This window comes from Seriola lalandi, unplaced genomic scaffold (assembly GCF_002814215.2).
Source record: "Seriola lalandi dorsalis isolate HSWRI2012SDOR001 ecotype SW California unplaced genomic scaffold, Sedor1 jcf7180002054574, whole genome shotgun sequence".
NCBI classification, from domain to species: Eukaryota; Metazoa; Chordata; class Actinopteri; order Carangiformes; family Carangidae; genus Seriola; species Seriola lalandi.
This window is the reverse complement of record NW_019525127.1, coordinates 395,607-410,800: the sequence shown is the minus strand read 5'-3', so window position 1 is coordinate 410,800 and position 15,194 is coordinate 395,607. Positions and strand designations below refer to the sequence as shown.

At 41.0% G+C, this 15,194-nt stretch overlaps 1 protein-coding gene across 1 annotated transcript in view; it reads left to right on the top strand.

Moving 5' to 3' along the window:
* Positions 1-15,194, top strand: part of LOC111663304 (protein sidekick-1) — a 219,891-nt gene that overhangs the window by 149,774 nt on the left and 54,923 nt on the right. The window contains exons 13-17 of the mRNA XM_023417470.2: positions 429-531; positions 641-814; positions 4,109-4,245; positions 5,523-5,670; positions 12,538-12,678. Of these exons, the coding sequence (XP_023273238.1) occupies positions 429-531; positions 641-814; positions 4,109-4,245; positions 5,523-5,670; positions 12,538-12,678 (703 nt within the window). The remainder of the gene's footprint in view (positions 1-428; positions 532-640; positions 815-4,108; positions 4,246-5,522; positions 5,671-12,537; positions 12,679-15,194) is intronic.

Here is a 15,194-nt window from a genome sequence, read left to right as displayed (position 1 = left end):
AGTCACAAACAAGAATACATTAAACTGCTCAATATACATTTGCCAAACAGACTAAAACAGACATGGAACACTAATTTGTCCGTAGCCGTCCAATCGCATTAGAGAACAGCGGTGTGATTGGTTATTGATGCAGTGGGCTGGTGCAATAGTGATTGGCCAAGTAAGAGGATGATTGATTACCTGGTAAACGTATTGATTGGCTGATTTATTTTTTTTTTTGACATATATGAACCTTATTAAATATGTTGGATTATTCTGGAGCAGCATACTTTTAAACACATTATGATTGAGTCTGTGTGTCGTGTTAATACAAGAGGAGAATACTAAGCAAATTTAATTTCAACCTCTGGACTCATCCCACCTGTGTCACTGCACCTCCTCCGCTTCACTCTCTCCATCCTTCTCTCTCTCTCTTTGGTGTTCTGCAGGTCGTACAGTCATTTCTGTGCCTCCAACAGACCAGCGTGTTATCAAAGGAACCACTGCTATTCTGGACTGTAACGCTACACATGACGCCAGAGTCAACATCAGGTACCTGTTTATTAGTTTGTTGTGATTATTACATCACACCTGATTCTTTATTTTTCATACGGTATAAATACATACAGTATAGAGTGCATGTATACTCTCTCTGTTGCAGCTTTAAATGGGATCGTGGTGGTGTGCTGGTCTTTCCAACCAGTGGGGGACGTGTTTCTGTGCGCCAGGGCTCTCTCACTATTGGCCAGACATGGTCAGGTGACATTGGGGATTACACCTGCACTGTGACATCACAGGCTGGCAACGATTCTCGCTCTGCACGCCTCGAAGTCATGTGAGTTCAGAGAATCATGCCACCCACTGTAATTTCTGGTTGTGTTGTTTCACTTTGACACATATGCAAAAAAACACAACACAATTTGTGATTTTTAGTCTTCAGTTGTTGTACAGATTAAACTAACGAGATGTTAATTGATTCTGGATTTTGTTACCTTTGGACAGAGCCACGCTAGCTGTTTCCCCCTGTTTCCAGTCTTTATGCTAAGCTAAGATAACCAACTACTGGCTGCCTAGCTTCATATTTAACAAACATACAGTGGAGTCCCCTGTTGTATAGTGATGTCAAATATTCTCATATAACTTTCAGCAGCAGAAAATGCAAAGAAAAAGCAGAAAATATTTTGGAAAAAAAGAGCATGATCTTCTATACATAATCCAGTTTTTTAGGGTTTGTTGTTTTTTTTTTCAGAAAATTGCCTCATTTTAGATTTTCTCAGTATTTATATGGTAGTTACGTAAGTATATGGTGAAATACAGAACAGGCGTTAATCCAAATAAACAAAGTGTGAATAGCTTTCTTCCTCGTGATTAGACACAAACAACGACTCTGACTTTTTGTGCAGCAATCAAGCGGGAAAACAGTTGATCCTTAACTAGCAATCTGGGTGATTCAAATTGCAGATATGATTGGCAGGGAGGACGCTTCGGGGCCGAGCATAGAAAAAACAGAAAACATGATTGGGTTCACGGAACATAATTTAGGAAAAGCAGCACACATGAAGAAAGTATTACTGTCATCTTATTTCAGTGTTGCCTAATGATATGATTGCATGTTTCTAATAATAACCGTGATCTATAAGGGGCCAGACACTCTCTAAACCAAGTACATATCAAACCCATTAAAACTGTAAGGTATGAGGATGCTATGAGCTACCCTGTACTACACTCTGCGTACAGTGTGTTTGTATGCATGTGTCCATTCATATGGTTTTGTGTGAACACATACAAAAACGTGTACTGTTTCGTGTGTCTAGTATGAGCACGCATTCCTGAAGCTCAGATTAAAACATGCCACACATATTTCAAGCCTGTTCCACTCTCCGACCAACACAGCCTCATTAGGGCCACTATGAGAGAAGGCTGTCAGGTAGCGGCCTTTATATATTAATAGGCACTTGTATAATATATTTATAAAAGGCACTTATGATATATTAATACAATTGCAGGGTAAGAGAGAGATAAAACATGAGTCCACATCCTTTTGAATTATAGAAAGACAAGAGGTTACACGTGTCAAACTCAGAGGGAGGGGAGAGGATCTCTGTTTATGGCTCTGTGAAAACATGTGGGGAACGCAGGGATTTCTGTACGACTGTGTGTGTGGGTGTGTATGCGTGTGACTGACATTCTCGTTAGCTCAGTATCAATGGGTCATAAAGGCTAACAGACGCGGGCGGCTGAGGAGACAGACTAATTACCAGCAGGTTATTGGTTCAACTCCCGCAAGACCGATTCATGTGTTTGTGAGTGCGTATGTGTGCGTTCGTGTGTGTGTGTGTGTGTGCGTGCGTGTGTGTGTGTGTGTGTGTGTGTGTGTGTGTAATTTGTGTGGGCTGTGTGAAGGTAGTTGCTCTAACATTCTCTAAGCTCATCCATTAATTAATACGATCATGTCAGCTCAGAAAAGAAAACATCATTCTCATTTCCACTTGCTCTCTCTCTCTCTCTCTCTCTCTCTCTCTCTCTCTCTGTGCCTCATTCACCGCCATCCTTTGCTTCTTCCCCTTGTGTGTGCTGCTCTCCCTTCCCGCTCTAACATTATGTCTTACTCCTCATTCAAGTCTCTCACTCTCCCTCTGTGTTTCCCTCAGTTTCTAACTTGATACCCACTTGAATATTAAAACGTAAAGCCATTCACAAGCAAAAACAAAAACCGAAACATTTTTAACTCTTTTGACTGAAATTAATTAAAGCCTGCAGTCTGTCAGAGGAGACCCCTTGGACAGGGTATTCACACGTCCATGATTGTTTAGTAATAATTAATGGAATTATGAATATGTGATGCCTCTGGTTTGCGCGTATGGGACCATGTCTTTCATCATGCTTTGAGTGTAAATATATTTATTTTGTTCTTTTACGTGCTCTGTTGATATACTTACTCCTGTTATAGACTTTACACAGAGGGACACTGAGATCTGCTTCCCCTTCCTTCTAATTCAAACCAACTGTTTTTAAAGGGAATTATGATGATAATAAAATCAGTATTATCAAATAATTTGGATAAGCTTTATTGCCTTCATTAATACATCTGTGTTGCTTTCTTTGCTATAATCATGGCAGGGACACACAAACCTCCAGAGGGGATGGACAAATGTCTGGAGACTTTCTTTCTAATTGACGTCATCATGATACATTTGTATTGGTGCAGCGCATGTACAGAAAAAAACATATCACCATAAAAACATGCAAACCACAGCCATAATTAAAAGATACAGCCCACAGGGACTGATTCTGTACGAGACCCAAGAGCCAACCTGGGTGTCGGAGCCAACATTATTCTACCACACATATCTGACAGTCTTGGCATTGTGTCACAGACTTGTGAATGAGACACAAATCCATAAATGGTTTTGATGAAATTGTTTCACATGTTGGGAAATATGTTCATTCACTCTCTCGCTTCATGTCTGCACAGTAAATGTGTAGCTACTGCAAGCTGTCACTTTGCACAGTTTTAGGCAACAAAATCCACTTCTAAAAGTAGATGTATATCTTGTTTATTTAATCCATAAAAAATCAGAGTGAAAAAATGACAAGTTGTGGGTTATGTGGATTATTGAGGATATCGTAATTATGAGTCATAATTATAACCGGGACTATGTCCATCGTTGAGTGTAATCCTAAAACCCAAATTTAATGGATATTGTGTTATTCTGTGAACACATCGTATTTTTAACTTTCATACAACCAGCTCTGTAATCATACAGTCGTCTTCAGTTGTCCAATAACTTTAACGACTGCAAGATGTTACCATGGGAATCTATTTTTACCATCCATCCCATATGATGTGAAGTCGACAACAGCAACACAACTTGTCACTTAATGAGCTTTAGAGACTCTGGGAGGCAGATTTTGTTACTTTTGAGTGGACAGAGCTAACCCAGCTGTTTTCTCCCATTTCCTGTCTTAGTGCTAAGTTTAGCCAACCAACAGCAGGCTAGAGCTTCATATCCAGTTTCCCAAAATGCTGATCTATTCCTCTGAAGACTTGGTTTAATTAAATCAGCAGCAGCAAATATCTGTTAAATTCACAGTATATGTGATGTTTTCTTGTCTTTGTTGTGTTCAGTGAGCTGCCGCACTCTCCTCGCTCCCTGACAGCTCGTCTCAACGACTCTGACTCCCGCTCCGTCCTCCTGTCCTGGCTACGCCCCTTTGATGGGAACTCCCCTCTGCTCTACTACCTGCTGGAGCTATCCGAGAACAGTACGTGCGTGTGCGTGTGCGTGTGCCTGTGCGTGTGCGTGTGTGTGTCCAGGCATTCTTTATAGTCCCTGAGTGGCAAACAGCTGTTCACTTGCTGTCTACCAGGCTCTGACACACACTCATTTACAAGAGGCCGACATATGGAGAATGGTGTTGCTGCGTAAATTAAATGTTCATCCAGGTTCCCTATAAATAAACTCTTTCTTTCCCTCCCTTACTCTCTTTCTCTCTCTCTGTTATTTCTCTCTGTCTCTCCCTCTCTTTACCACAGATGTTTTAACAGCAGGCTGGCTCTCTGTCAAAAGAGAAACCCAGGGAGAGAGAGAAAGATGAGAGAGGGACTGAGGGATAGAGTGACAGGAGAAACAGACTGGAGGGAGATGGCTGTAGAGCCGCTTTTACTCCTGCTCTGAGCTAAGGGGGCGGACGGTTTGGTGAACATTACATGCAGAGCCAAGCACTCGGAACATGACTTTTGGAGCTGGACTGATGGACAAATGTCAAATGTTAATGTAGTTTGACATTTGAAGTAATCTTCATTCTGATAACTTTTATGGAGGCAGCATGAATGTGGCTTCAAGTATTCTGCTGTCGCCATTCCAACAGCTGTTCCTGTAGCATCTACAGAAATATGCCAAAATGGTGGAAAAATGATGCATTATCATGAGAGAGACGGGAGTAAATGTGGCGAGGGACAAAACAGGGGTGAGATAAAGAGGAAGACGAGGAATACTGAGAGCCTAAACATTGATTTTAGCAAAGTCTGAACCCAGACAGTGAGGAATGGATGAGAGTTTTGTGCACACTGATTACCCATTTTGTGTGTGTGCATGTTGTGTATTAGATTTTTTTTTTTTGGCCCGCTATAAATGCAGTGTATTTTCATATCTGACAATAGCTGTAATACACTCGGTGAGCTCGCTTAAAATGGCACACACACAGTATCCCTCCCTATTACACACATAGACATGTGGCTGGTGCAGTGATAATAGTGTAACTGTCTGTGGTATCTTGAGGAGAAAGATAAGCTGGCAACGGTATAGAGCAGCATCTGTGCTTCTTTATTAATCCCCCTCTTCCCCCTAAACTTTCTTTCATGTTGCATCCTATGCTATTTAATTCCCTTCAGCTCACCACCCTTCATTTCTACCGTCCTTCCTTGCTTCTTTTATCTGCTCCTCCTGCTCTTTACTTTTGATTCATGGGTCCTGACTCTTTCTGCTTGTCCTGCCTCAGCTAGATATTATCAGCCCCTAATCTTCGTGTCTTCTGTCTAGACTCTCCATGGAAGGTTTACCTATCAGAGGTCGATCCTGCGGTGACTGAGGTATCAGTGGGCGGACTCACACCTGCCAGGACCTATCAGTTCAGACTTTGTGCTGTCAATCAAGTGGGCAGGGGTCAGTACAGCGCCGAGACGCAGAGGTAAGCGCGCATTCTCTGACACGAATCAGTCACTTAAAGGCATCACTACCAGCTTTGTTAAACTCATACTTCACAATACTTCTTGTGAGGCCACACTACTGTTTCACTGATGTTTTCTAAAAGAGCATGAAACCCATTTTTTATGAAGAACATGCTATGATTTGTGTGAAATAGAGTTTTTTTTACCCTGTTCCATCTCTGTGTAATAGACTTGGTCACACTGCCTTACACAAACTGGGAATGAATAAACTGAAACCTTTCTACAGTCAAAAGGCATAGTGTATGCACCCGCACACACTCTAATTTGTGAATCTAAGTGTGTGAATGTGTTTGTGTCTGTGTGTGTGTGTGTCTGTGTCTGTGTGTGTGTGTGTGTGTGTGTCTGATAGTGTGTATGTTATCATGAGGATGAATAGGAATATGGGATTCAGAATGGGGATGAAACAGGGATGGATTCTAACAAGGCGAGGATGAAGGGAGCAGTCCTTATTGTTTAGAATCCATTTCCTTTTCAATGAGCAATTTATATTCATCACATCCATGCTGTAGATGTCTATGTGTTTGTGTGTGTATATGTCTGTGTGTGTGTGTGTGTGGGTCTGTGTGTGTGTGTGTGTGTGTGTGTGTGTAATTCTCTGCCAGTCTCCTTTCAATGCACATAGTGAACTAAGCAGCAAAAATGATGAAATTAACGGTTCTGCGTGTCTGTATGTGCAAGTGTGTGTGTAAAAGGGAGTGTGATTTGGCCTGAAAAGTAAATAAATTGCTGTGCAGATGTTTTATGTTTGTGTGTGTCAGTGTGTGTGTGTGTGTGTGTGAGTCTGGTTGCATGTTTATCCCAAGAGAAAACACTAATGGGGGTAATTATGATGCCTTAGCACTGATGGAACTGGATAGAGTGAAAGAGGGTTGGAGGTGTGGCGGGCCTCTTAACAAGTTTGCCCCTGAATACACACATACACCAAATCTCTGACACTCATGCACAATACAACAGATGTGGCGATGCATTGTAAAGTAGACACCCACATACACACACACACACACACGCGCACACAAAACATGGTTTTGTCTGGCTGAAGAGACTGACCGTAAGCAGATGCCAGTTGTAGTTCTGCCAAATAGCCTCTCAGCAACAACAGCAGCTGTGGACGCTGCCATCACACATACACACACACACCTCAGATTACAGTCTCCTTTCAGTTTCCGTCTCCTCACATTGCAGTTCTTCTATTCTCTACCCTAGTTTTCCCTGCACTCTATCTTTCTCTCCTCTGTTCTCCTCGTATTCAAAGTGTTTGAATGCTTCTTATTTTCTGTCATTACTCTTCTTCTGCATGCACCAGTGTATTGTTTGTGTCCAATAGCCATTCTGCCACCTAGTCTCCAGTCCAAGGTTGGTTGTTAGAGGCCCTGGAGAATAGATTGGATTGATCCTCTCCAAATGAATGACTGGCAGTAAGACAAGTCATCACTGGTCAGTGTATCACACCAGATGGATGCCTTTCTTTTTCGGTGTTTGTTTCGTACGTAACCGGGCGCACTTTGCTTCTCATCTGCTGGACGTTTGCCTGGATAAGACACGCACATGATTAGTTGCAGATGCCAAGGGAGAGAGAGCAAGGCAGGGTAAAAATGTCCTGCAGAAGTTTGGAGTGCCAAATCAGAAGGATGACAAAATGCAGTAATGTGGACAGAGTGAGGGAAGGGAACAGCGAGTGAAGAAGAAGCTTGTAATATTGATGACAAAAAGCCCTTATTAAAGTTTCAACGTCCAGCTGCTTCTGCACGCTCCCTTTCTGTTCTTGTCCTGATTAGGATCTTTATCATAACAGCATTAATGCATACATTTATTTCTTGTTCGCATTGCCCCCCAGCCTTTCCTTTCTCATTGCCCTTTATTCAATGGAATTCACATGGGCGCTGTATTGCGAGGAAAAAAGTGTCCTGAGAGATGGACATCCACTTTGAGTATATGAATGTGATCACAGCTGAAAAACATTATCTCTAAATGCAGAAACTCTTTCCATTAATCTAATTATACCATCTGGAGTGTCACACACACAGAGATTTACTCATGCATAACCTACACTCACACCATTACCATCTTTAAAGAGGAAGCATTAACAGAGGAAAGACAGATTATGCATTAATGGCTTGAACTCTGGGCCCAGAACCAGAACACATCAGAATATAACTCGAGGTGTAAGATAAAATACTGTCATACACACGTACTGAAGAAGCATAAACACGTCTAATGTGCATGTAAGTGTAACAATTAATGCCTTAGTGGATTTAAGATTTACAGGAGATTTGGCCTTTGCTTTCCAACATGTAATTTGTATATCTGTGTTTAACTGTGGCTCCAGCTATGCTAAATTTGCTTATAGCATATTGAGTGATTTATTTACTTAAGACTATAGAGCAGAAACATCAAGACACCGAGAACACAGAGAAAGGCTCTGCCACATAAGGAAAAGATCATTGTTTGCAAAAATGTTGTATTTGCTTTCGAAACTCACAGAGAATGTGGCAGAAAATACAATAAAGGCTCAGTCACTTCTTGTGATCACAGTTCCTTCTGTGTCCACATATGCTGTGTAGCCACTACAAACATTTTTGCAGAGGAGGACATCAGCTTAGTCCCACTTGTACCTGGGCAGATCCCACAGATAACCTACAATGTAAGCATTGACACATAAATATATAAATTTGACATTTACAAATGCTTTAAATGAAATATGTAAGTGTAATCTTTTCACTGTTAGTTGGCCTGCAGAGAAACAAAAGCTGTAAAACTTACAGGACATTACTATTACATTTTTAGATATAAAAAAACCTACAAACATCATAGAACAAAAACCTGTGTCAAAATAAGACAAGAATAAGACCAATGTGATGCTTTCTAAGACACATTAGCTTTAGCTTTTTATAATGATGGAGTAAGGTTATTGGAGGTCAATATGATAGCTTTACAGAACCCAAAAGTAAAAAAAAATTTTAGTCATGAACTAAAGCACTGGACTAATTCAGTATTTGACCTAATTATGACGCTAGATGAAAAGTAAAAGATCTCCAAAGATCTTACAGTTCATCCTGAGGGAGACACAGATATCTGTACCAAACTTCATGATTATTATATATAATATGTAATATTTGTTGATACTTTTCACAAAAAATCACATGGCGGCGCGAGTAGAAATGTAAGGGGATCACCAGTGTTGTTAGGATTCATCCTGTAGGGACCGTGAATGTCTGAACAAAATTTCATGGCAGTCCATCTAATAGCTCCGGGAACATTTGAGTCTTGTGGTGGAGCAACTTGCCATCTACACGGCTAACATGGCGAAAAGCGTCACAGAAACAGTCATCAGACAACGTCAGGTGACGTGAAACATAAGTATGTTAGATATCCACTGATTTTAACAAAAAAGTAACGGCTTACCACTGTGAAATGTCTACATGATGGTGGCAATGTTGATGCATGGACACTTTCCGGGCGACACCTCCACATTAAGCTTACACGAGAAAAGATCAACTAGGAATCACAGAGAGCCAACTTGTGAAAGAATATTGTTGTTTATTATCAGCAACACAGAGGGTAATCAGCTGTAACTGGCACTTACATCCATCGATTACTCATTGTTTGTGAAAGCCAAACCGATAAACTGATGGACCTCTTGTTTTGATGCAGGTCATTAGTGACTCTGCACACCGTACATATAATCATGTGCATACACAGATGGGAGCAGGTAAAGCTGCTATTGTATCATTTGCTTTGGGAGCAGGCAGGAGAGGACGTACAGTAAATATGGTAAAAACCATTATAAGTGAATTATTGCAGTCAGCCACTGTTGTCAAAAACTGCGTGATTTATGTTTTTACATGAAAAATACGTTTTTCTTTTAAACCTGTAATTTTGAATGTATCTGCACACCAGTCTACGGCAGTAATGACAGCCTATCTAGTGTCAGATCTGAGTTGTTTTGAAGCGTTTGTGCTGGTATGCAGTAAAGTAAAATATCAGTGACTGATCAGGTAATGTGACTACAAATATATTCTGTATTGAAGCAGATATACAATAGCAAACGTGTGCTGCAGCTGCTTTTGAGTCATTTTGAGAATATGCACAAAGTTTCTCTATTTCCCAGACAGAGTCTCTTTAGTGTGTCAGCCTCCTCCATTTGTGCAGCTTTTAACCTCCGGCAAAACAGCACAACATTTAAAGGAGACAAGACTTAAAGTGTCAGACAAGAGGAAAATAAGCTCATCTATCCAGCTGGTTGTAACCAGTCACATCACATCTGGTTTCTCTCTCTCTCTCTCTCTCTCTCTCTTCCTTTTTTCTTTCCATTGCACTCTCTTCATATCGTTCTATTTTTCACTCCTGCTGGACCTAAATTTTTACCATCCTGTTTGAATACATGCAGACTTAACATCCCGGCAACACCGTTAAATTTAAGAGTCGGTGTGTACGTGGATTTAGTGAGAAAGCCAGTGGGCACTAAACTGTGGAGAATGACACAGATAGAAACTTTTACTAATTCCCACAGCACAGGGACTCACAAAACCACCACACACGCACACACATGTACACACTTGCACTGACACTCTCAAAGATGTACATCTCCTGTAGAAAATGTCCTCTTTTGCTTGATAACAAGGGACAGAGAAAGTGTGTCGCAGTGTTCAGACAATGTTATTGTATAGTACATAAATGGCTGTAAGTATGAATTTTTGTAGCTGGATGTGAAGTGGTGTGTAAGTGGGTGGGTGGGTTTGGGGTTTGTATATTTAATCTCCTGTGTGAAGTTGATGTCCTCATGCTGAACCCACTGTATGAAATATTTACTCATAAATGGTTGGGAGGGGAATTAAGGCAATTCACAAGGAGTTTCTGCTGTCGAGTAAAAGTGTGTCAGTGTGCATTTGTGTGTGTGTTTTATTTGCAGTCAAACAGTGACTGACTGCCTCTGTACTGTATGTACTGTATGTGTTTGTGGGCGTTTATGTAGCGTGAGCTTGTGTACGTGCATTAATGTGCATCATCAGTTTCTGTCAGTAGCAGTGGCATAGTTGAGGATTATATATACCCCATTTCCAGACGGCTACAGTAATGTCCATCTCATTCACACAAAGCCCATTAGCCTATGTATGTGTGAATGTGTGTAGATGTCTAGGACTGCAGCACCGGCTGCTGTCTGACAGTGCCTAGCCTAATGGAAGTAAAGCATAGCTGTAAAACCACTGGCCTGTGCTATACATCCGCCTGCACAAGTCTGTAGCTAACAGCTTTCACACCCCTACTTTCACACAAACACACGCATATAGATGTGCCCACACATTTATAGGCACATACAGATTCAGACGCACAAATACAGAGAGCCATACCATGGCTAATGGCTCAATAGCTTATAGAGAATCATTCAGGAAGAGATGTGGCGCAGAGGCGAAGTGAGGGGGGTCGGAGAGAAAGGTAATGTAAATCTCCAGACATAATCCATGGAAGGGAAAAGACCATCGGATGTAGCAGTCTGTCTTAAGCTGGGAGAAATTTGTTTGGTGTGTTATTTGTGTGTGTGTGTGTGTGTGTGTGTGTGTGTGTGTGTGTGTGTGAGCACATATGGCTCTGATTACATTAGTTGAGCTGCTTACAGTAAAGCCAGAGGCTGACCAGCTCAGCCTGTGTGCTTTACCAACCATGAGAGGGCTTTGAGCTTTAATCACGGGTGGGTGGGGGGTGCGGTGGGGGTTAGAAAGTAGAGGAAGGGGGAAGCAGATGAGTAAATGATAGAAGGATGAAATAATTGAGGCCAAAAGGGTAAGATGGATGAAAGGTGAAAGTTTGCAGATGGGGGAGAAAAAAAATTAAGAGGTAGTTCAAAATGTCAAAGGAAAGATGGGGAAAAGGTTCGGAGAGACAGAAGACGGGGGGAAGAGGGCAGAGAGGGTGACGGATCATACTGTCCCACTGGAAATAAAAGACGAGCTCTTTGCTCATTCTCTACTTCTACTACATTCTAATAGTGATTAAACTACTGCTGTCAAATTGTGTAGCTGGACTACTCTACTGGGGCGATTGTAGTCGGGTTGACGTTGACATAGAAACTGTCCAGACAAAAGATTGCTGGAGAAGAAATGAAACGTAAGTAAGAAAACACCAACTTAAAAGTAGCAGAAATAAAACTGAATATAAAAAGTTATCTGCGACATAGAGACAGTAAATACACTTTTCTTGTTCTCTGCTGCCAGTGAGTCAAACACAATAGTGATCCAAATCGCACAGAGTTCACAAACGCTTCTACATTTTGTTGTTTTAACCACCCAGTCTCAGCTCCGTCATTCCCAGGAGAAATCCTCTGGTGCACTGGAAGTGATGCGTTAAACGTTTCCATCAGCAGCAGCAGCAGCAGCATTGGTTTGTTTGAAATAAATGAACAATATAGCCAGAGATGAAACACAAATGTTTTAAATGAAATTGCGTGATGCACCGGGAGAACAAGGGATGAGAGAGATGAGCACAGAATTCAGTAAGAATTCATCAGAGCTGCTTAAGCTTTGAGATGATTCTCTATAATAAGTTGCAGCTCTGTCCCATGAATCTCTCCAGTGACTTCGGGAGGAGAATTGCTATAAAATTCCTTTTTAGCCGAGTTACCTAATATACTGCTCCTGTGCAAACTGTCCATGTAAGTGATGTTGGATGCCAGGTGAAAATGACTAATTCAGTGCTCACACTTCTTCAGCAACACTGATATTCTCATTACATGACTACTAATAAGCTTAATCAAAATCATTTTTCTCTCTTGTTCTCTCTTCCTCTTTCTCTGTGTGTTTGTGTGTGTGTGTGCGTGTGTGTGTGTGTGCTAGATTAATGCTACGAGAGGAGGCACCCAGTGCTCCTCCGAAGAATATTGTGGCCAGTGGGCGGACAAACCAGTCCATCATGGTCCAGTGGCAGCCTCCACCAGAACCCCAACTCAACGGAGTCCTACGAGGATATGTACTCAGGTATACAGACACACTAACACATACACAAACATATTTGGCTTCATAGTATTGCCAGTGAGAATTCTTGACGTTGATTGGCTGGTAGGTGTCCAGTTGTTTTTTAGTAATGTAGAAAGTGTCTTTGCAAAATATTTGGTTCGAGAGGTTCGGTGAGCACTTGCTAGGATAATTGGCGACTGCAAACACATTAGCCAGCCAGGCTAGTGCTAGTCAGTCACAAGAGCTATCCAAGCTTTCTAGTTTCTCCGTGCTTTACTCTCCCAAGCATTTTGTCCTCAGGATTGTGCATCATTTCATCCAGTGAAGAGTTATTGACGAAGGTAAATACAGCTCTCTGAACTAATGAGCTTGCTGATGGTCATTTAGAAACCTTGTTAGCATGCCTCTTTTGTGGAGCAGTTTAAACATCAACAGAGGAAGTTAAACAAAAGTGAATGGTGCCACACAACTAATAAGCTGAAATTGCTTTGTCCAGTTTGGACTCTGTGGCTCTTTGTTGCCTCAGAGGTCAGCGCTGTCAAAACAGCTGATCAAATGAACCCGAGTTGAACTCAACACAAGCAGTTTGTGCACATTTACTTCACAAATCATAATCGCTGTAGTTTAAGTACATTTTGTGACAGTATTTCAATCAAGGTACTCAAGATTGGTTGTGGCTCAGGAGGTAGAGCTGGTTGTCCACTAATCGGAACGTCGGTGGTTTGATTCCCGGCTCCTGCAGTCCGCATTTCAAAGTGTCCTTCGGCAAGATACTGCATCATCAGTGTGTGAATGTGCGTAGAATGGTAAAAAAAAATAAAAAAAATAGTACATATTCGTTGGGAAAAGGTGTTGTATCAGTGTGTGTGTGAATGAGTGGATGTGGCTTCCATTATAAACCCCATGAGTGGTCAATAAGACTAGAAAAGCACTAAATAAGTGCAGTCCATAACAGTACTGAGGCTTCAGAGGCTCAGCAGAGTTATTATAATAGTTAATAATTCTCTCCTGGCTGGAAGTTATGGATTCATTTCTAGTAACAGTGAGAGTATTCCTGCCGTTCTAGTAGGGTTGTGCCGATAGTCGATGCTCTGGGTGATTGACCATGTTGAGAGCGAGCTTCAGTAGCTTGTTCCTTTGCCAATGTCGTGACAAAAGTTAGCTTGTGTACCCATTAATTTATTAACATATTATTATTAGTAGTAGTAATATTATATTAATATTACATTTTATTTTCCCTGCCATAGTTTAATTTCAACATCCCTCTCATATAACCGATGCTTGCAACACTGACACACACACACACACACACACACGTCGTTTGAGGGGCTGTTTGCTGTGTGTAGGTGCTGCGTTGTGATTAAACAGAATGGAGGAGATCAATAGACAGACAAACAGAACACGTGACTTAGTTCAGTTTCTTAGCAGCTGCTTTTCATGGTTGTGAATAGAACTTTTAGCCCTAACAGGACATGAAGGACAGTCAACAAGAGAGAGAGAGAGAGAGAGAACTAAAAGCCATAAAAAGCTGTTTCTAAGCACTTCCCCCTGCTGATTTTGATTGATGTATTTATCATGGTACTGTGGTTGTGTTCACACTGAGAAAGAGCGACAGAGAGAGAGTGTCGGGTATTGGCACTTTCACAGAATGACAATAGGACGATCTGAGTGTGGGTAACATCACCCAACCCTATGTTCTAAATTAATGCGATAGTTTTGAATTGTAACAACAGTCAAAGAGCTTTGAACTCGTTTTATTTCTGTAACCAAAGTTCTCCACACAAATTCAATTTCAAATGTGATTGAAATTTGCATGAATATGGGCATTGAAATCAGCTAATGGAATGGAGGAAAGAGGGTATTAGAAATAACATTACAACCTGCCTGGTATTATCTCTTACATAACGTAAACTACCTCAGGTATTATGTCCTACTTAAAAGCTTTTTACAGAATGTTCTAGATTGCCTATTTTTTTTGTCAGAAGAGGACGGCAGTCGTTCTGTGCAAATCGTTGCCTGCTACATTATGTCTTCATGTGTGAGGAACGAACGAATAGCATCCCTACAATCATGGGGAAAAAATGGTATGTCAGGTATTATGAAGGCTTTTCACAAAATGCTCAAGGCTGTTTATTCCTCTGGACAGTTGTTATGTGCAAAATCACGACTGCCGTGTGTTCCTATGTGAGAAATAACATACCGATGGATGGCTGTTTTAAACAAGTCACAGTCACAATATACCTGTTTTGTCACGATGCAGAACGTTGGTATTTTAGTAGGGATGGTGGTGAGCATGTCGGGGGAAATACAACAAGGCCTCTATGCAGTGTATGGAACAAAAATCTAATCTATAGGGAAATTATATGATAAAAACATCTACTGTAATGTTTTTCAGAAAGATTCAGTTTAGTTAAGAATTATATAAATGTTAAAGATGTATTTCTGTATCCGTGTAAGATTAATATTAATGCACAAGATAAGAAAAAAATGAAATTATTATTCAGGAGTAGATATTGTCAACAACACTGATAATTAGT